Below are 21,968 nucleotides of genomic sequence, written 5' to 3' on the forward strand. Positions count from 1 at the left end.
AAAAGGGAGAGATAACTGCTTTCAACCCATTATCAAAGCTGTTGAAAAATAATTGGAGCTCCTCAAGTTGCGATGACTTCATTTACTCTGTAGAGGCTCACGAGGCAATCTAGGTCGATCACTCAAGGGGCATCATCACATGCAAGTTCCAGCACCATATGTACGCCGTACTCATTCCCCACCCCTCTTAATCCTGAAGGCATTGAGTTACGCTACATTAAAGTTCCACAGGCACTAGCCTTTCTCTGCTACCTTGTACATTGGCCATTCTTAATGTTTGAATGCAACCGTCAGCAAGATATTCAACCCAGCAGGGAGTTGTCCCCGGTGTCCTGGCCAATATTTATCCCTCAATCAACATAATAAAAACAGATTATTTGGTCATTATCACATTGGTGCTTGCGGGAGCTTGCTGTGCGCAAGTTGCCTGCCGCGTTTCTCACATTACAAAAGTACTTCATTGACTGTAAAGCGCTTAGAGACGTCCAATGGTTGTGAAAGGTGCTGTATAAATCCAAGTCTTTCTTTTCAAATAAGGACTACTAAATAATTTGCTGGACTTGTGATCACACCGATACTGAACTGCAACCAAACAGGAGTGGTTTTACGAAAAGAACCTCCTGCTCCTATTATATAGGGAAGACCACAGCTGGATACCTTGCAATTCTTGCAAAGTACGGTAGCATAGTGGTTATGTTATTGGTCTAGTAGTCCAGAGGCCTGAATTAATGATCCAGAGACGAGAGTTCAAATCCCACCACGGCAGCTGTTAATTAACTAAATCCAGAATGAAAGATCGTATCAGTAATGGTGACAATGAATCTACCAGATTGTCATAAAAACCCATCTGGTTTGCTGATGTCCTTTAGGGAAGGAAATCTGCTGGCTTTACCTCATCTAGCCCACATGTAACTCCAGACCCACACCTCTGAAATGGCCGAGGAAGCCACTCAGTTGTCTCAAACTGCTATGAAAAACAGTAAGAATAAAACTGGGGACGGACCACCCGCCAGCAACCTAGGCACTGGCTTTGGACACAACAACGGCACACCCAGCCCAGTCAACCCTGCAAAGTCCTCCTCACTAACATCTGGAGACGTGCAAAAATTGGGAGAGCTGTCCTACTGACTAGTCAAGCAGCAGCCTGACCTAGTCATACTCACAGAATCATACATTTCAGCCAATGTTCCAGACCCAGGATATGTCCTGTTTTACTGGCAGGAGAGACCCACAGACATGTCGGCATGGGGGAGGGGGCGTAACCCTGGGATTCTTCAACATTGACTCTGGATCCCAAGAAGCTACAGGTCAAGCATGGACAAGGATACCTCCTGCTGGTTACCACATATCGCCCTCCCTCAGCTGATAAATGAGTATTCCTCCATATTAAACAGCATTTGGAAAAAGCACTGAGGGTAGGAACAGCAAAGAATGTAATCTGCGTGGGGTACTTCAATGTCCATCACCAACAGTGGCTGGGTAGCACCACAATTGACAGAGCTGGCTGAGTGCTGAAGGACATAGCTGCCAGACTGGACTGTGGCAGGTGGAGAGAGAAACAACATGAGGGAAAAACCTATTTGACCTCATCCTCACCAATCTACCTGTCGCAGATGCATCTGTCCATAACAGAATTGGTAGCAGTTACCACCGCACCGTTCTTGTGGAGACAAAGTCCCGTCTTCACACTAAAGGACACCCTCCATTGTGTTGTGTGACTTCAAGAAGACTAGCTGGTGAAATGGGTGGACACGTTGCAGATTAAATTTAACGCAGAAAAGTGCGAAGTGATTCATTTTGGTAGGAAGAACGAGGAGAGGCAATATAAATTAAATTAAAGGGTACAATCCTAAAGGGGATGCATGAACAAAGAGACCTGGGGGTACATGTGCACCAATTGTTGAAGGTGGCAGGGCAGGTTGACAAAGCGGTTAAAAGAGCATACAGGATACTGGGCTTCATAAGTAGTAGCATAGGGTACAAAATCAAGGAAGTTATGATGAACCTTTATAAAAACACTGGTTCGGCTTCAACTGGAGTATTGTATTCAATTCCGGGCACCGGACTTTACGAAGGATGTGACGGCCTTCGAGAAGGTGCAGAAAAGATTTATGAGAATTATTCCAGGCATGAGGGACTTCAGTTACGTGGATACACTGGAGAAGCTGGGGCTGTTCTCCTTAGAGATTCCAGTGAGAAGGAAAGGGTGTAAAAGAAAAGATAGCCACCCGTGGCTAACGAAAGAAATAAAGGATTGTATCCAATTAAAAACAAGGGCATACAAAGTGGCCAAAACTAGTGGGAGGACAGAAGATTGGGAAGCTTTTAAAAGCCTGCAAAGAATGACTAAAATTTTGATTAAGAAAGGAAAGATAGACCATGAAAGTAAACTAGCACGAAATATAAAAACAGATAGCAAGAGTTTCTACAGGTATATAAAAAGGAAAAGAGTGGCTAAAGTAAATGTTGGTCCCTTAGAGGACAAGACCGGAGAATTAGTGATGGGGAACATGGAGATGGCAGAAACTCTGAACAAATATTTTGTATCAGTCTTTACGGTAGAGGACACTAAAAATATTCCAACAGTGGATAGTCAAGGAGCTATAGCGGGGGAGAAACTTAACACAATCACAATCACTAAGGAAGTGGTACTCGGTAAGACAACGGGACTAAAGGCAGATAAATCCCCTGGACCTGATGGCTTGCATCCTCGGGTCTTAGGAGAAGTAGCAGCAGGGATAGTTGATGCATTGGTTGTAATTTACCAAAATTCCCTGGATTCTGGGGAGGTCCCAGCAGATTGGAAAACTGCAAATGTAACGCTCCTACTTAAAAAAGGAAGCAGACAAAAAGCAGGAAACTTTTGACCAGTTAGTCTGACACCTGTGGTTGGGAAAATGTTGGAGTCCATTATTAAAGAAACAGTAGCAGGACATTTGGAAATGCATAATTTAGTCAGGCAGAGTCAGCATGGATTTATGAAAGAGAAGTCATGTTTGACAAATTTGCTGGAATTCTTTGAGGATGTAACGAACAGGGTGGATAAAGGAACCAGTGGATGTTGTGTATTTGGACTTCCAGAAGGCATTTGACAAGGTGCCATATAAAAGGTTACTGCACAAGATAAAAGTTCACAGGGTTGGGGGTAATATATTAGCATGGATAGAGGATTGGCTAACTAATAGAAAACAGAGAGTCGGGATAAATGGTTCATTCTCGGGTTGGCAATCAGTAACTGGGGTTCAGTGCTGGGACCCCAACTATTTACAATCTATATTAACGACTTGGATGAAGGGACCGAGTGTAACGTAGCCAAGTTTGCTGATGATACAAAGATGGGTGAAAAAGCAATGTGTGAGGAAGACACAAAAAACCTGCAAAAAGGACAGACAGGCTAAGTAAGTGGGCAAAAAATTGGCAGATGGAGTATAATGTTGGAAAGTGTGAGGTTATGTACTTTGGCAGAAAAAAAATCGAAGAGCAAGTTATTATTTAAATGGAGAAAAATTGCAAAGTGCTGCACTACAGCAGGACCTGGGGGTACGTGCATGAAACACAAAAGGTTAGTATGCAGGTACAGCAAGTGATCAGGAAGGCCAATGGAATCTTGGCCTTTATTGCAAAGGGGATGGAGTATAAAAGCAGGGAAGTCTTGCTACAGTTATACAGGGTATTAGTGAGGCCAACCTAGAATACTGCTTACAGTTTTGGTTTCCATATTTAAGAAAGGATATACTTGCTTTGGAGGATTCCGGAGATGAGGGGGTTGACTTATGAGGGAAGATTGAGTAGGTTGGGCCTTTACTCATTGGAATTCAGAAGAATGTGAGGTGATCTTATCGAAAGATATAAGATTATGAGGGTGCTTGACAAGGTGGATGCAGAGAGGATGTTTCCACTGATGGGGGAGACTAGAACTAGAGGGCATGATCTTAGAATAAGGGGCCGCCCATTTAAAACTGAGATGAGGAGGAATTGTAAATCTGTGGAATTCGCTGCCTCAGAGAGCAGTGGAGGCTGGGTCATTGAATAAATTTAAGCCAGAAATAGACAGTTTCTTAACTGATAAGGGAATAAGGGGTTATGGGGAACGGGCAAGGATGTGGTCCTGAGTCCATGATCGGATCAGCCATGATCGTATTAAATGGCAGAGCAGGCTCGTGGGGCCGTATGGCCTACTCCTGCTCCTATTTCTTATGTTCTTATGTAGAGCAGAGAAGGTTGAGAGATTTGATAGAGGTATTCAAAATCATGAGGGGTCTAGACAGAGTAGATAGAGAAAAACTGTTCCCACAATTTGTAACCTCATTACCATCAAGCTAGGGGTCCAATGAGGAGTGCGGAAGAGCATGCCAGGAGCAGTACCAGGCGTACTTAAAAATAAGGTGCCAATCTGGGGAAGCTGCAACACAGGTCTATATCCATGCTAAAAAGCAGAGGCAGCATGATATAGGAGATCATAAAACTAACAGATCTGATCAATGCACTGCAGTCCTGCCACATCCAGTCGTGAATGCCGGTGGACAATTAAACAGCTAATGGGAGGAGGAGGCTCCATGAATATCCCCATCCTCAATGATGGCGGAGCCCAGCATGCGAGTGCAAAAGGCAAGGCCGAAGCATTTGCAACCATCTTCAGCCAGAAGTGCCAAGTGGATGATCCATATCAGCCTCCTCCTGAGGTCCCCACCATCAGATAAGCCAATTTGATTCACTCCATGTGATCATCATTATAGGCAGTCCCTTGAAATCGAGGAAGACTTGCTTCCACTCTAAAAGAGTGTTCTCAGGTGATAGTACAGTCCAATGCGGGAATTACAGTCTGTCACAGGAGAGACAGACAGTGGTTGAAGGAATAGGTGGGGTGAGGGTGGGGGACTCTGGTTTGCTGCACGCTCCTTCCGCTGCCTGCGCTTGTTTTCTGCATGTTCTCAGCAACGAGACTAGAGGTGCTCAGCACCTTCCCGGGTGCTCTTCCTCCACTTAGGGCGGGATTCCCAAGTGCCGGTGGGGATGTTGTACTGTATCAAGGAGGCTTTGAAGGTGTCCTTGAAACGTTTCCTTTGCCCACCTGGGGCTCACTTGCTGTGTAGGAGTTCCGAATAGAGCGCTTGCTTTGGGAGTCTCGTGTCGGGCATGCGGACGATGTGGCCCACCCAACGGAGCTGGTCGAGTGTGGGCAGTGCTTCGATGCTGGGGATGTTGGCCTGATCGAGAACACGGATGTTGGTGAGTCTATCCTCCCAGTGGATTTGCAGGATCTTACGGAGGCAGCGTTGGTGGTATTTCTCCAGCGCTTTGAAGTGTCTACTGTATATGGTCCACGTCTCGGAGCCATACAGGAGGGCGGGTATCACTACAGCCTGTTGACCATAAGCTTGGTGGCAGATTTGAGGACCTGATCTTCAAACAGTCTCTTCCTCAGGCGGCCGAAGGCTGCGCTGGAGCACTGGAGGCGGTGTTGAACCTCGTTGTCAATGTCTGTCCTTGCTGAAAATAGGCTCCTGAGGTATGGAAAGTGGTCCACGTTGTCCAGGGCCGTGCCATGGATCTTGATGACTGGGGGGCAGGGTCAGGTTGGTGGAGGACCTTTGTCTTTCGGATGTTTAGTGTAAGGCCCATGCTTTCATACACCTCGGTGAAGATATACCGGCCCATTATGAACTAGCAATGTGTGACTCTTGGTCCGGCAGCATCTCCACGCTGCCTCCCTCATGGATGGTGTGGCTATTCAATGGGGGCCTCGCCAGGCTCCTCTTCGTCATACTCTCTACAATCCCCACTGGCAATGCCTGGCCCCTCATGATGGCCAAGTTGTGCAACATGCAGCACACCACAATGAATTTGGATACCTTTTGAGGGGAGTATTGAAGGCTGCCTCCAGAGCGGTTTCTCACACACTGCTCCTCAGAGAGCTGGAGGTATGAGCGTTGGTGCCTATAAACCCGTGGGGGTAAGCCCTCCTCCCAAGAAGTCTTTGGCCTCTCCTCATCCATGGGCCAACATGGTCAAGAGCCCTTCTTCTAGCTTGACGCCACCTGGCAATAGCATGCAGCATGATACGCTGGTGAACTAGCAATGCTCCCATTAATTTTTCTCACAGACCTTGTAAGGACACTGTAATGGCAGATAAAACTGTTGCTTTCCAGTCGGAGCTTCATGCAGCGTGATGTGCACAACTGTTGCAGTCACTGACCTGCAATGTAGGATCCTCCTCCCGCCATTTAATACGCTGCCAGTACCGCCTGCTGCATCCTAGAAACGCCTGGTTTTTGACACTTTTCCTGGGGCGAGCGTTTAATGAGGCATTAGGGCCAAATGTCACATCCGGAGCGCTAGCGGAGCAGTGCATGACGATCTCAGTAAAACTAGAGGGCAGGGTGGTTTTTGTGCACCGCAAAGCACGAGCTGAATTTGCCGGCCGGGTGGTAAAAGCTGGGCGCCCGCCGTAATGCCTAGAAACACCCTTTACCGCCCCTCTGGGGCGCTAACTGAGGCACATGTGAGCTGGACACCAGAGGAATGAAGGGATATGGGAATAGGGCAGATAAGTGCTTTTGAAGTAGAAGATCAGCCATGATCTTATTCAATGACTAAGGGGGCCATATGGCCTACTCATGCTCTGAATTTTTATGTTCTTACCATTGCCGAATCCCCTACCATCAACATTCTGGGGATCACCATTGACCAGAAATTTAACTGGATAAGCCACATAAATACCGTGGCTACTAGAGCAGGTCAGAGGCTGGGTATTCTGTGACGTGTCTCACCTCCCGACTCCTCAAAGCCTTTCCACAAAGCACAAGTCAGGAGTGTGATAGAATACTCTCCACTTGCCTGGATGAGTGTAGCTCCAACAACACTCAAGCTTGACACTATCCAGGACAAAGCAGCTCGCTTGATTGGCACCCGATCCACCACCTTAAACAGCCATTCCCTCCACCACCGACATACCGTGGTTGCAGTATGTACCATCTACAAGATGCACTGCAGCAACTTGCCAAGGCTTTTTCGACAACACCTACCAAACCCGCAACCTCGACCACCTATACGGACAAGGGCAGCAGGCGCATGGGAACACCATCACCTGCAAGTTCCCCTCCAAGTCACACACCATCCCGAGTTGGAACAATATCACCGTTCCTTCATCGTCACTGAGTCAAAATCCTGGAACTCCATCCCTAAAAGCACTGTGGGAGTATTTTCACCACAGAAGGTGGCAGCTCACCACCATTTTCTCATGGGCAGTTAGGGATAGGCATAAATGCTGACCTTGCCTGTGAAGCCCACATCCCAGAAACGAATATAGTTTTTAAAATTCACCTCTTTACTGCGGTGTCTAATACACCTGCATATATATCCATTTTTTTCAGCCATCTGACTAAAGTAGCAATTTCAGTAAAATGCCCAGCTGCTCCAAAATGCCTTTGGTCCTCTAGTAGTTTATCTGTAACTTGCTGTACACCAAGACTAGGTAATCCAGGGTCAATATTTAATCACACCCATTGACATTTATGTAGTATTCATTATGTAATGAGAAACATCACTGTCCTGTAAAGTGCTTTGAAGATAGTGAGAGGACACGGAGCAGGAAGGAGAAAGGGAAAAGCGTTTGTTGGGGCAAAATAAGTCATAAAGAGCTCAAATTTGGCCCACCCCTTTTTTTTGGCGCACTTACCGGAGATGCGTGCTTTTCTCCGTTGATAAGTGCGCTAGGGGGGAAAAAAAACGCTCCCCGCTTTGGCCACTGTCCGGCCTCTCCTCGGTCATTGCGCAGTGTGGCCAGTCGGGCCGGGGGCGGAGCCAGCGTCCTGCGCTGAAAACAGTGCCAGGACGTCTGCACATGCGCAGTGGAATATCCGCACATGCGCAGTAGCTCCTCGCCCCCAGTCTCTCTGTGCGTGCTGCAGCCACTGTGTATGTGGGACCCGATGCCCGCCCCTATCCCTGGCTGAGTGGCCTCCCGGTGCAATCGATCTCCGGTTTGAAATTTTATGCACTGTAGCTATTTTTGAACTTTCTTAATGGTTTGTCATTTTCCTGGACTTTTGGATATTTTGAAAAATTATGTAAATATGTTTTGTCTCTTGTGAAGAGTGGTGACCATTTGTCAAGCCCATTAACCTGGTGCTATTGTGCAAGAAGAGCATAAGTGACGGAGGAACATGGAGAGAGTATCTTATTTATTGAAGTAGACTTTATTTAGATAATATGGGCTCAATTTTGGCCCAGTATAATCATTGCAAACAAATAGCTGTTTAAATTACTTGTGAGATTAGGGTAATTTAATTCAGCTATCTTTACTTCTTTTATTTTTGTAGTTTAAGCTTCCATGAATGCTTCTGTTGTATAGTAAATTAACTTTGCGAAGTTTGTCATATGATGTCCTGTATAGCTGTCTGATCCTATTCATATTCTTTAGTCAAGTCATTAAGTTCTGCTGGCCTCCGATATACCCACCTGCCTACCTGCGCTGATTTCTCAACTCTCCGCAAGAGTTTACTGAAGTGGCATGTACACTGGCCTAGGTAGATTTGGAGTAACTATTAGCTAGCCAAAGTCGCCTAAATGGCCAAAACTGGCATAGGTAATGCCACCTTTGGAGAAAAAAACGAAACTAAAAAAATTCCTAACTAACTCACTTACACTGGCGCAAATTGAATGTGCAAAATGGCGATTTTTAAGATATTCCAGAAAAGTCAAGTTGCTCCAAAAAAAAACGGAGCAACTCCTGGCCAAACTTGACCTCAAAAAAAGGTTTTAAGAAGGTTATTGAAGACCGGATATGGCAAGGTGAGATGCTAAGGAAGGGAATTCAGAGGACGGGCTATTGTGCCTGAATGAGTGGCCACCGATGATGAAACAATAAGTAAGTTAGTGTCAGAAGAGTGCATGGACTCGATGGGCCGAATGGCTTCCTTCTGTGCCGTAATAACTATACGACTCTATGAAGGGTATGCACAGAAACATGGAAGATCAAACACTTCAAGAGGGTCAGTGAGTCTCAGTTGCAGTCACACAGTGTAGCTTGGAGATATTAGCCAGTGCGGTCTTGGTTCTGTGGGTGGGCAAAAGCCTAATTGGGAGGCTTTAAACAGAGAGATGTGAGAAAGCACATGTGAGACTTTAGAACAAAGGGGAAAGTTGGTGATGGGCTGGTTGAAAGGTTGAGTAATTTTCTAAGGAGTATGATTTTGAAAAGTATAAGGACTGAGCCAGCGGATAGAAAGAAAAGACTTGTATTTATATAGTGCCTTTCACTACCTCAGGACATCCCAAAGCGCTTTACAGCCAATGAAGTACTTTTTGAAGTGTAGTCGCTGTTGTAATGCTGGAAATGTGATAGCCAATTTAGGCACAGCAAGGTCCCACAAACAGCAATGTGATAATGACCATGTAATCGGTTTTTAAGATGTTAATTGAGGGATAAATATTGACCAGGACACGAGGGATACCTTCTTGTTCTTCTTTTACGTCCACCCGAGAGCGCAGATGGGGCCTCGATTTAATACCTCATCTGAAAGTTGGCACCTCCGACAGTGCAGCACTCCCTCAGTACTGGACTGGAGTGTCAGCCTAGATTTTTGTGCTCAAGTCTCTGGAGTGGGTCTTGAACCCACAATCTTCTGACTCAGAAGCGAGAATGCTACCATGGCTGACACACCTACATAGGGATTGGTTGACGTCAGTGATCAAGGGACTGAGAGGAGAAGTTAGATGGTCTATCCTCACAAGTAAAGCAAAGGATGGCCCTATTTGTTCTGCTGGTTGTCACTGCTCTAAACTCCAGCATTTTACTTTATTTGAAACTAAACGAACCTGGCTCCCCAAATTTCTCTCTCCCAAAAACAGGGAGAGAGAAAATGGAAAAAGAAGCAATTTCAGTAAAATGCTGGGCTGGAAACAATTAAGAATATTTAAGAATATCAAGACATGATGCAATACAATCACCATTAGCAATCTCCACATAGTCAGCATTCCTTCTAATTCATCCTATTATCACTCCTGAAAAACTTTACCCTATTGTTTAAAATTAGTCCTTCGTCCTACACATTAAAAAAAAAGAAGAAAAAAAATATATATTTTTAAATAAGTCTCCTTGATGAAAGAACAGTCATGCAACCTATTCATAGATCACTTACTCTTCTACACCAATTACCAGGAAGTGTACGATAGCAGCCAGGATCACCTTCCCCTGCCATTTTACCTCTTACTGAAATAGTGCTCTTCACCTTCATACAATATTGCCTTAGGGGAGATTGAGGTCTCACTACATGGGGGGATATTGTCTCTATTCTTTAATGGAAATTGTGTGTCAAACGAACACCGAGCTTACATTGAAGTATTCTCTCATCTGATATTTTCCCTCCTCTCCTGTAGGCAAGTAATTGCTGCTGGGATAAAGTTTCAATGACAGCCCTCCAGTTGCTGGCACAAGTGGTCATTCTTGATATTATATGAGCCTGGGCAATTATTGTTGGTAAGCTATTTTATCATGAGAGGGCAATGCAACTTAGCCCAAACCGGTGCTCACCCAATATCCACACACCCACACTTTCCAGCAAGGGTCACTGGATAATTATCAGGATCAGGAACACTGGCTCCTTAGGCCAGCCTCCTATTGCACCACAACTTCTGTGCCAGCAGATATTGGCTAATCAAGCAGTTTCCTGCTTGATCGGGCTCTGTACTGCACTGAGTCATTAGGGAGCAGCAGAAAGTTCAGAAGATGAATAGAATTTCTTTTGAATTGATCTGCAATCAAAGTAGATTTCTGTTTGCCTGCACCCACCCTAACCCCGCCCCCACCCCCGCCAACCCCCAATAAATAACTAAACCAGACAATTATCTATAATCCCGTCAAATGTCCTGTAATTTTCTACAAGATTTGGAAGAGTGGGGCGGGGTGGGGGGGGGGGCGGAGTTAGAAGAGCGGGTCGGGGAGAACGCACAGAATACAAGACTGATCATGAATTCTGGGAAGTTGTGTTTGAGTGAATCAATGCCTGTGCCACATAATTTCTTTCTTATGCAATAGCAGAACACTGACCTTTCAACCACACCCATCTATCACATTCCTGATGCTGTTCACATCAAACAGTATACCTGAACGACTATAACTGCTGATAATGAACAGTTTACGTTTTAATGGAAATGCCCCTTCCTTCCCAGGGTGGAAGAAAATTCCCACACAATTCCCGTATTTGGAATTGCAGTCAGTGAAGTCTCACTGGGTCAGTCTCTCAGACAACAGGTGCAAAAGTCTGATTATTCCAGTATGCCACACATATGATTAATTACCAAGCAACAAAACATGTTTATAATGCTATACATATTTTACCCCAATATGTTCCCATAGTAACATTACAACTGGTTCATTTATTATCATTCCTCTGTCCTGATGGAGTTGAATTGATCACTGCCTTTAAACCTCAGTGCTCTTTCAAGTCCTTTTCACAATAGTTAAGATTTGTGAATATAGAATATTGTATCAAGGTAATATCCTAGTTTACTTTGAGGCTGTTACAGCAAGTCACTTCACAGCAAATTCAAGTTCCAGGTCACATAAATGAGCCCACTTTACAGAGCATTAAATTGCAAAAATACATGTACTTTGATCCCCACCCCTTCCCCAGTATTGCTGTGGAAGTCTATACTAAAAATGATATTAACACCCCACAGATTAGTGCCAAGCTTTGCATCATCTGTAAACCACTGCCCCAGCTGAGATTGGCACAAATCAGGTATAAAATTCTGGCCATGTCAGCACATATTCAACCCAGGGTCTTCTTGGTATATATTATTCAGTTACACACGTGGGAGCGCATTTACCAACAGAGCTAATGAGAAGTCACAACGGTTAAATTTTGAAGGAAAAAATTATTCTTAATGTTAGGCAGATCATAAATCTCCAAAGAAGGTTATGAGAGAGCTGATAGAAATGATGTACTTACCTTGGAGGCGAGGCTGGCGGTGTGTAGAAGACTTGCGTCGTTGAATAATATGGAGTCTTCATTAGGGCCTGAATGAGGTTTGGCCTGTACTGTGGGTCTACACACCATAGTGAGCCCTTCCCAACAGTCTGGCAGAGAAATGACAAAGAGCAGAATCTTATTTCATATCATTGCTGAATGGCCTCCTTCTGTGCTGAAACCAATGATTCATAACATACATTAACAAGCTAATATTTCATAATTTAGAACAACAAAATCCTGTAGGTTAATGGACCTAATTTCATCATACCCTGTTGACACTGGCCTCAGTAACTCTTCCACAGCATATCTCATCACATTATTCAGCGACTATTCTTGTTATTTTTCCTTGCCAAGTGTCTATGCCAGTTTTTCTCTCCATTCATCCTCTCCTGAAAGTGTTGACTCCTCTAAAGGCACTATTATTGCACAAACATGACAACATACACCAAACACCTGATATTAACACATCTTCATACATTCAATAAGCTCCAAAGTGGCTGTAATTACTAAAAAATAAACTTTGAGTAACTAAATGTGGGAGTGGTATTTTCCCATAATAAACTTCGGGTTGGAGATTCTTTTACACGCTGTGTAACATAGAAACATAGTAAATAGGTGCAGGAGTAGGCCATTCTGCCCTTCGAGCCTGCACCACCATTCAATAAGATCATGGCTGATCATTCACCTCAGTACCCCTTTCCTGCTTTCTCTCCATACCCCTTGATTCCTTTAGCCGTAACTCCCTCTTGAATATATCCAATGAACTGGCATCAATGACTCTGCGGTAGGGAATGCCACAGGTTAACAACTCCCCTGAGTGAAGAAGTTTCTCCTCATCTCAGTCCTAAATGGCCTACCCCTTATCCTTCGACTGTGTCCTCTGGTTCTGGACTTCCCCAACATTGGGAACAGGATCTTCCTGCATCTAACCTGTCCAGTCCCATCAGAATTTTATATGTTTCTATGATTCTATGAAATCCCCTCATCCTTCTAAACTCCAGTGAATACAGGCCCAGTCGATCAAGTCTCTCCTCATATGTCAGTCCTGCCATCCCTGGAATCAGTCTGGTGAACCTTCGCTGCACTCCCTCAATAACAAGAACGTCCTTCCTCAGATTAGGAGACCAAAACTGAACACAATATTCCAGGTAAGGCCTCACCAAGGCCCTATACAACTGCAGTAAGACCTCCCTGCACCTATACGCAAATCCCCTAGCTATGAAGGCCAACATACCATTTGCCTTCTTCACCACCTGCTGTACCTGCGTGCCAACTTTCAATGACAGATGTACCATGACACCCAGATCTCGTTGCACCTCCCCTTTTCCTAATCTGCTGCCATTCAGATAATATTCTGCCTTCGCGTTTTTGCCCCCAAAGTGGATAACCTCACATTTATCCACATTATACTGTGTTTGAGATAGAAAGGATAACAACAGACTTATGTCTCCTTATTTTGCATCTAAGCTATTTGCCTCAACTAATGCTTGTGGTAGTACATTCCACATTCTTATCACTCTTTGGGTATAAAAGTTTCTCCTGAATTCCCTGTTGGATTAATTAGTGACTATCTTATGCTTAGGACCTCCAGTTTTACATTCCCTCACATGGAAGCCTTTTCTCTATGTCTACCCTATCAAACCCTTTCATAAAGACCTCCATCAGGTCACCCCTCAGCCTACTCTTTTCTAGAGGAAAGAGCCACAGCTTGTTCAGCCTTTCCTGACAAGTGTATCATCTCAGTTCCAGTATCATCCTTGTGAATCTTATTTGCAGCTTCTCCAATGCCTCTATATCCTTTTTTTAATATGGGGACCAGAACTGTGCGCAATACTCCAAGTATGGTCTAACCAAGGTTTTATACAAGTTTCACATGATTTCTCTGCTTTTCAATTCTATTCTTCTCGGAATGAACCCCACTGCTTGGTTTGCTTTTTTATGGCCTTATTAACCTACCTCGCTACTTTTAGTGATTTGAGTATCTGTACCCCTAAATCCCTTTGCTCCTCTACTCCATTCAGACTCTATTATCCAAGCAGTATGTCGCATCTTTATTCTTCCTACCAAAATGCACTACCTCACACTTATATATTTTGAAATTCATTTGCCAATTAAATGTCCAATCTGCAATGTCTTCTTGTATTTTGTTGCATTCTTCCTTTGTATGAATTACACCACCAACTGGGTATCGTCTACAATTTTAGAGATTGCACTTCTGATTCCAGAGTCCAAACCTTTAATAAAAATTGTGAACAACAGTGGTCCCAGCAGCGATCCCTGTGGAACACCACTTCCTACCTTTTGTCAGTCTGAGTATCTGCCCTTAACCCCTACTCTGTTTTCTGCTTTGTAGCCAATTTGCTATCCATTCTGCTACCTGTCCCCTGACTCCACATGCTCTGACCTTATCGAAGGCCTTTTGAAATATACATCTACTGCATTACCCCATCTACTTTTTCTGTTACTTCTTCAAATAATTCAATCAGGTTAATCAAGCAAAACCTTCCCTTTTGAAATCTTTATTATATTTTTGGTTTCTAGATGTTTTTCTATTATATCTTTGAGTAAAGATTCCATTATCTTGGCTACCACTGACATTAAGCTAATTGGTCTATAGTTCCCTGGAGTTGTTCTATTTCCCTTTTTAAATATAGGAATAACATTGGCTGTCTGCCAGTCTTCTGGCACTATTCCCTTTTCTAATGAATTGTTATATATATGCAATAGTGCGTCAGCTATCTCTTCCCCAACTTTCTTTAACATGTGTGGATGCAATACATCCGAACCAAGGGTTTTATCCTCTATACGTTTGATTAGTTTATCAATTATCTCCCCTCTTTTGATCTTAAATGACATTATATCTCTTTTGATTTCTTCTAATGACATGCCCACCTCGTTAGTTTCCCTGTTAAATACTGAATCAAAGTAACTATTCAATATTTCTGACATTTTGCTGACAATACCTCTTGTGCAGCCTTTCGTGACCTTATCCCGATCCTGATTTTTCTTGTTTATTATTTATGTCTGTAGAATACTTTTACTATTTCTTTTTATATTCCTTGATAATTTAATTTAGTAGTTCCTCTTTGCTTTCCTAATTGTTGTTTTGACTGATTTCCTAACCTCTTCATATTCCCTTTCGTCATTCTCTCCTTTATTGCTCGCATACTTAGTGTATGCCTTTTTGTTTAGTTTCAGTTTTACCCTGATTCATGCATGGTATTTCATTATTGGCTAGTTTGTTCTTGTTTTTTAACGAAACATATTTCTCCTGAACTCTATTGATCACCATTTTAAATATTTCCCACTGTTGTTCTATCTCTGTCAAAAAAATGTTTTTAAGTTTACCTTCCCTAATTCCATTCTTCCCTAGTCCCCATAAAATTAGTTTTTTCCAATCTATTACTTTGGTCTTTATCGTATGTCTTTCTCAATCATTATTTTAAACCTTATCATGTTATGATTGCTATTGTCTAGATGTTCCCCCACGCTTCTCTTATCTGCTCTGGTTCATTTCCCATTACTAGATCCAGTAGTGATTCCTCTCTTGTTGGGCTCCTTACGCAAGAAAGGAGTCTTAAGAAAAGACTTAAGATTACCCCTAGTTTAATATTGGCTCCGGTTAGCGAACATTTTGTGAAAATTACTAGAAGAGATCTGGACTTTCCAGAAATGCCGTAAGGGGATACAGAATATAATGCACAATATCCCTCAATGTGGATACTATCTTTTATATGCCATGAAACTGGTCATTTCCCTACCAGATGTACATAATATTGATTCCTTCAGTCAGTGAATCTGGCTACAACTAAAGCAATGTTCAATCATGACATTCCAAAGCAGCTTAGAAATTATGGTCAAGTTAAATGACTCTCTGGGCTGTTATTTCAATGCAATACTGAGGGAATGCTGTTGAAAACGTCAAACCAAATTTTCTCGGGTGGATGTAAAAGATCCCATGGCACTAGTTGAAGAGCAGGGAAGTTATCCTGGTGTCCTGGTCAACATTTAATCTTGAACCAACACCTAAAACCAGATGATCTGGGGTTTATTGTGGTTTGTGTTTGCATGTTGTGTGCAAATTCCAAAGAGTGAAGAAATTCCTCCTCATCTTGGTCTTAAATGGTGGATCCCTTAACCTGAGACTGTGCCCCCTAGTTCTAGACTCTCCAGTCAGAGGGAACAACCTCTCAGCATCTACCTTGTCAATCCCCCTCAGAATCTTATGTTTCAACGGGATCACATCTCATTCTTCGAAAGTCCAGAGAGTATAGGCCCAATCTATTCAATCTCTTGTCATACATAGGACAACCCTCTCATCCCAGAAATCAATCCAGTGAACCTTTGTTGCATTGCCTCTAAGACAAGTATAACCTTCCTTAAATGAAACCAAAACTGTGCACAGTACTGCAGCTGTGGTCTCACCAAGGCCCTATACAATTGTAGCAAGACCTTCTTATTCTTGTACTCTAACCCCCTTGCAATAAAGGCCAACATATCATTTGCCTTCCTAATTGCTTGCTGTACCTGCATGCTAACTGTGTTTCCTGTACGAGGACACCTAAATCTCTCTGAACACTAACATTTGGAATAGTTTCTCACCATTTAAAAAATATTCTGTTTTTCTATTCTTCCTACCAAAGTGAATAACCTCACATTTCTACACATTATACTCTATCTGCCATTTTATTGCCCACTCACTTAGTCTATATATATATCCCTTTATAGACACTTTACATTCTCCTCACATCTTACTTTCCCACTGAGCTTTGTATAGTCAGCAAACTTGGATACATTGCACTCGGTCCCTTCATCAAAGTCATTAACATATTGTAAATAGCTCAGGCCCAAGCTCTAATCCATGTGGCATCCCACTAGTTACAGTCTGCCAACCCGAAAATGATCCATTTATTCCTACTCTCTGTTTTCTGTCCATTAACCAATCCTCTATCCATGCGAATATATTGCCCCAAACCCATGAGCCCTTATCTTGCATAACAACCTTTTATGTGGCACCTTATTGAATTCCTTTTGTCAAAAGCAGAAAAAGAGAAGCACAGAAAAACAGCAATGCCTGGAATTAAAGCACCATGATCACAAGGCAGCAGAGCCAACCAATGACAAAAGTCACTGGATTGAACCACAAAACCACCAGTCTGCTGACACTAGTCATTTTAAGTACTGCAGACATTTTCATACATGGAGGTTAGCAAGAAGCCTGCACAACTAATATTCTGCATGGGTAAGCAGAATGCAGCAAGCATGCATCAGCAGTACTACAATATGATCAGTTGGGTATCAAACCAGGCACATGACCCAAGTTATTGATGTATAAATGTACTGATGTCGATCTAAAATATTGTTGAGTTTGAGCTCTGAAAATGATAGTCACAGAGGAGCACTGATCACTAGGCAGTCTACTGTGTAGTTGCATCATAGATATGGTATGATCACAGTCCATAAAGTTTAGAATTGTTGTAATGAAGCTAGTATAAATGGACTAAATGTGTGCGATAAACCAAAAAGCTGTGAATGTTGGAAATACAAAACAGGTCCATCGACACTGAAGAGAAAAGACAGGTTAGCATTTCAAATAAAAACCTTTCATCACAACTATTAGTTCTAATGAAAGGTTTCTACCTGAAATGTTAATCGGTCCTTGTCATTCACGTGCCAACAAACCTGCTGTGTATTTCTAACATTTTCTGTTTTTGTTACAAACCTCTGAATAACTCCTTGGAGACTGATCAGGAACTAATACTTCATACAAGAGATAAAAATCCTTATGTTGTGGCTGCTGTAACTTACTGGTGGAGTGGTGTTATGCAACCAGTCCCACTCTGATCTCGGATACCTGAAACACGAGTTTCACTTCCTCCCTCCAAACCAAGCTGCCACCTCTGGCAAATATGAATGGTAAACAAAAGAAATACTTGGATTTATATAGTGCCTTTCACGACCACCGGACATCTCAAACTGTTTTACAGCCAATGAAGTACTTTTGGAGTGTAGTCACTGTTGCAATGTAGGAAATGGTATGTGCTGATCACACATTGATGTACATTGTCAATTTGGGCTCTGTCTGTAGACAGACAGACTGCCATGATCCTTGCATTCGTGTAAAGTTATATTTGTAACAAAGGGCAAACTGGATGTGCTTGAATCTCACATGTGCAATGTTTCCAGTGGTGATTGAATTTGGCCCACAGTTTAAAGAGAGCAAATTTGACATACTTTTGGAAACAGCTCAGTAATATTGAAGAGGTATAATAGGGAATAAGACTGAATGAGCACAGAATTCTGATGAATCGTTCTTCTCACAGAGATTACTGAGAGGAAGAAATTACTTGCCAGCTAGTACAGTGAGTTAGAACTCCAGTCATTCAAAATTAAAATTGGGTGACATGACTGACTTTTTGTTGGTGGGAAACAACGACAACCATCAGATACACGATTGGGATTGAAAAAGTGTTAAGGGGGCATTGCTTTCATGAAAGAGAGATTGGCAAAGTTTTTTTTTTACTTCAGTGAGGGAGAACTGTACTCAATTTTCATTACAACGAACACACAGTGATATGATATGTTTCAAGGCGATTATTTGATTTACGTATCACATGTTTGTGAACAAATAAAAAAATATTTTTAAAGCACTTTCATAGTGACAATGCCTTTTAATTAGCCAATTTTCTTCCCTTCTTTCCTGAATGTACTGGCTGAAGTGCAGAGATGCTGGTCACCTTCCAGTACCTGCATAATTGACCATTTTTCAAGTATGACCAAGCTGCTGCATTACTTTTTTGTGTCTGGGTGAATCACAGCCAAGCCCAATCCCATTCTCATCTGATGCTCATGTATGCATACATTGCGTGCTTGTTTTGGTTTCCATATTTACGAAGGGATATACTTGCTTTGGAGGCAGTTCAGAGAAGGTTCACTAGGTTGATTCCGGAGATGAGGGGGTTGACCTATGAGGAAAGGTTGAGTAGGTTGGGCCTCCACTCACTGGAATTCAGAAGATTGAGGGGTGATCTTATCGAAACGTATAAGATTATGAGGGGGCTTGGCAAGGTGGATGCAGAGAGAATGTTTACACTGATGGGGGGACTAGAACTAGGGGGCATAATCTTAGAATAAGGGGCCGCCTATTTAAAACCGAGATGAGGAGAACTTTCTTTTCTCAGAGGGTTGTAAATCTGTGGAATTCGATGCCACAGAGAGCTGTGGAAGCTGGGACATTGAATAAATTTAAGACAGAGATAGACAGTTTCTTAACCGATCAGGGAATAAGGGGTTAAGGGGAGCGGGCAGGGAAGTGGACCCGAGTCCATGATCGGATCAGCCAAGATAGTATAAAATGGCGGAGGAGGCTCAAGGTGCTGTATGGCCTATTCCTGCTCCTATTTCTTATGTTCTTATGTTTCCAGTAGGGGTCACTGGAACAGGATCAGAAACTGAGACTGAAACCAATTGTAGTGCACCAGCTAGAATCGACTAACTCAGTAGAGACTGGGACAGTGTCTGTTCAACACAGCAGTAACAGACAGTGAGAAGACTAAGCCAGTAAAAGCAACCACATCGCCAAAATCAACAAATAGATTTTAACACAGCTAGTTCTGGAAGTTAGACCATCACTGGCTCCTTTTGTGCCTACACGGCAATTTCAAAATCTCTGTCCTCATCTACAAGTCCCTCCATGACTTCCCCTCTCCCTACAACCCATGTTCCTGTACTCTCCCTCCACGCTTCCTATTTTAGCCTCATTAGCATCCCTCCTCTTCGCCCTACTAACGGCTGCAGAGCCTTCAGCCATTTCAGCTCTCCTTAAGCACCTCCACCTTGCTCTCCCCTCCTTCAAAACTATCCTCACAATCTACCTCAAACTTGCTTTTGGTCACCACACCCCCCCGCCCCCCCATACTTCGTTCTCCATTTTTCAGTCTCCAGTTATATTCTCTCTCTCCTAAACCGCTTAATCTATATTTCACGGTGAATTTTAGAAATATAATTTTAAAAATTGCTTTAAAAAAAACACTTCCTAAAAACTTTACAGTCAGCATGGTTTCAGGTGCAGTGTAAGTCAACTTGTGTGGCACAGAGTTGTAGGATGTAATGTTGTATCCCTGCTCACAACTGTCCCACCATGGACAAGTGCCAAGTCAAACTCAGGTTTCCAGAAGGAGAGGAGTTACCACATGTCACTCTTGATAGCCAATGACACTCCCCTTAGCGTCCAGCTTTAAAGTGGTATTGGTGATAGGCTGAGAACCAGTTAACCTTCCCCCATCCCAGCCAGAGATGGTGCAGAGAGTGATGCAAGAGGAAACATACCCTCAATTCTCACTCATCTAAAACTGCAACCGATTTAGACTTCTCTCTTTTCTAAAAGTAAATACAGCTTTATTTGTTTAAATGTGTTTGTGGTCAGTCTCAGTCCTTCTGATCATAAACCTCACTAATATTTCTCTGATCTTGACTGTCACGAGGAAGAGAAGAAAATGCCTTATGACAGAGACTGACCCTCAAACAAAACCCATGCACAGAAAACTGCTAAGCCAGTGTCGAAAGTAGTGACAGGACTGGAATGGTTTTGGTTTCTCATTTCCTTGCTCAGTGATCCTGTCCCTTTAAGATGGTTTTCTGTAAACAGATATTTCCTCCCCAGAGTCCGGAAGTAGACATTGGTATTGAACAGTAAGAGCACACCTACATGCTTTAGAAACTTTGTGGAAATATCACACTTCACTGCAGCTTGTATAAACATGCTCCACAGCCCTCAGCACAGTAGCAGAAAACAAGCCTGTCACAAATAGCACAGCCTTCAAAGCTTATCACACCATTTAAACTCTTCAAAGTCAGGGTCAATCAGAAATAAAACAGCAGATTCATAGTGTAATACACTACCGAATTAAGCTGTTGCTACTGGTAATGGCTCTCGCAATTTTAAATTGTCCATCACAATCACTCTTCTGTCAAGTGGGATACAACTGCCTAAAAAAAAAGACCCTATCTTGGTCTAACCCCATGTATTGCTAGTCACAATCATTATAAACAAGTTACACAACAAACTTTGTGCTAATCAAATGTTTTGTTTACACATAATGCAAATTGTGATTTAACTTAGGTGTAAAGACCCCTACTCCCATCGGCCTGGTTACTGACTGACACACAATTACACTGCTAGATCCTTACTCTCATAGATCTAGCCACCTTCTGGCACATTTACACTTCAAAATACATAGGGGCCGAAATTGTTACCACCGGAAATAGGCGGCCACGCTGCGGAGTGCAATGGCCGCTGATTTTTGGTGTAATGGCCACCATTTTGAAAATTCCGCGCCTGCAGTATCCCGGCAGTGACCCGCTCCGTCCACTACTGCTCCGCTGCTGCCAATCTGTCTTAAGTGCGTCATCAGAATGCGCACTGCTGATGTTCCCCTCCGATGGCAAAATTCCGCCGAAAAAATCTTGCTCCCGCTGTGCGGTGCCAAGGGCAGCTTTTTCTGCCGGTGCACTGAACTTGAAGTCCTTCTAAAATGGCGGCATGGCTCCCATTAAAAGGGGAGGACCTACTGTCGCATGTTTTTTTTGTCAGCCGACTACCAAGTCAGGCCGACAATTATGCCCCTGGATTCGGCTGGGCCGCCAACAGGCAGTCTGGCACCCCCCTCTTGGGTGCCAGGCCGCTGGCCCGGCCGAAACCCTCCCTGGTGGCCCAGTGGACCGAACTGAAAGGATCGCGCAGGCTCTCCCCTTTAAATGAAGGGGAGAACCGTGGTGACGCGGCACTGTGATGATGTCATCAGCGCTACGCTGATGACCAACAGCGACGGACACTACACCCACCCCAAACTCCCGTCCCTCTAGACTGTGAACTTCTGCTTACCGCCGCACATATGCTCTCATTATGACCGACTTCCGGTTCTCTGGGGAAAAAAGCTTCAGAGCGGAATTTCGCGCAAGAGGCCACCGCACTGGCAAAAACAAGAGAAACAG

General features: G+C 43.4%; 1 protein-coding gene across 4 annotated transcripts in view; it reads right to left on the bottom strand.

Annotated features, from left to right (window-relative positions):
• The window catches only part of foxn2a (forkhead box N2a), a 74,132-nt gene that overhangs the window by 17,697 nt on the left and 34,467 nt on the right, over window positions 1-21,968 (bottom strand). For all 4 annotated transcript variants that reach the window (XM_070889314.1, XM_070889315.1, XM_070889317.1 and 1 more), the window contains one exon: window positions 11,955-12,082. In XM_070889314.1, the coding sequence (XP_070745415.1) occupies window positions 11,955-12,082 (128 nt within the window). The remainder of the gene's footprint in view (window positions 1-11,954; window positions 12,083-21,968) is intronic.

Source organism: Pristiophorus japonicus, chromosome 9 (assembly GCF_044704955.1).
Source record: "Pristiophorus japonicus isolate sPriJap1 chromosome 9, sPriJap1.hap1, whole genome shotgun sequence".
NCBI classification, from domain to species: Eukaryota; Metazoa; Chordata; class Chondrichthyes; family Pristiophoridae; genus Pristiophorus; species Pristiophorus japonicus.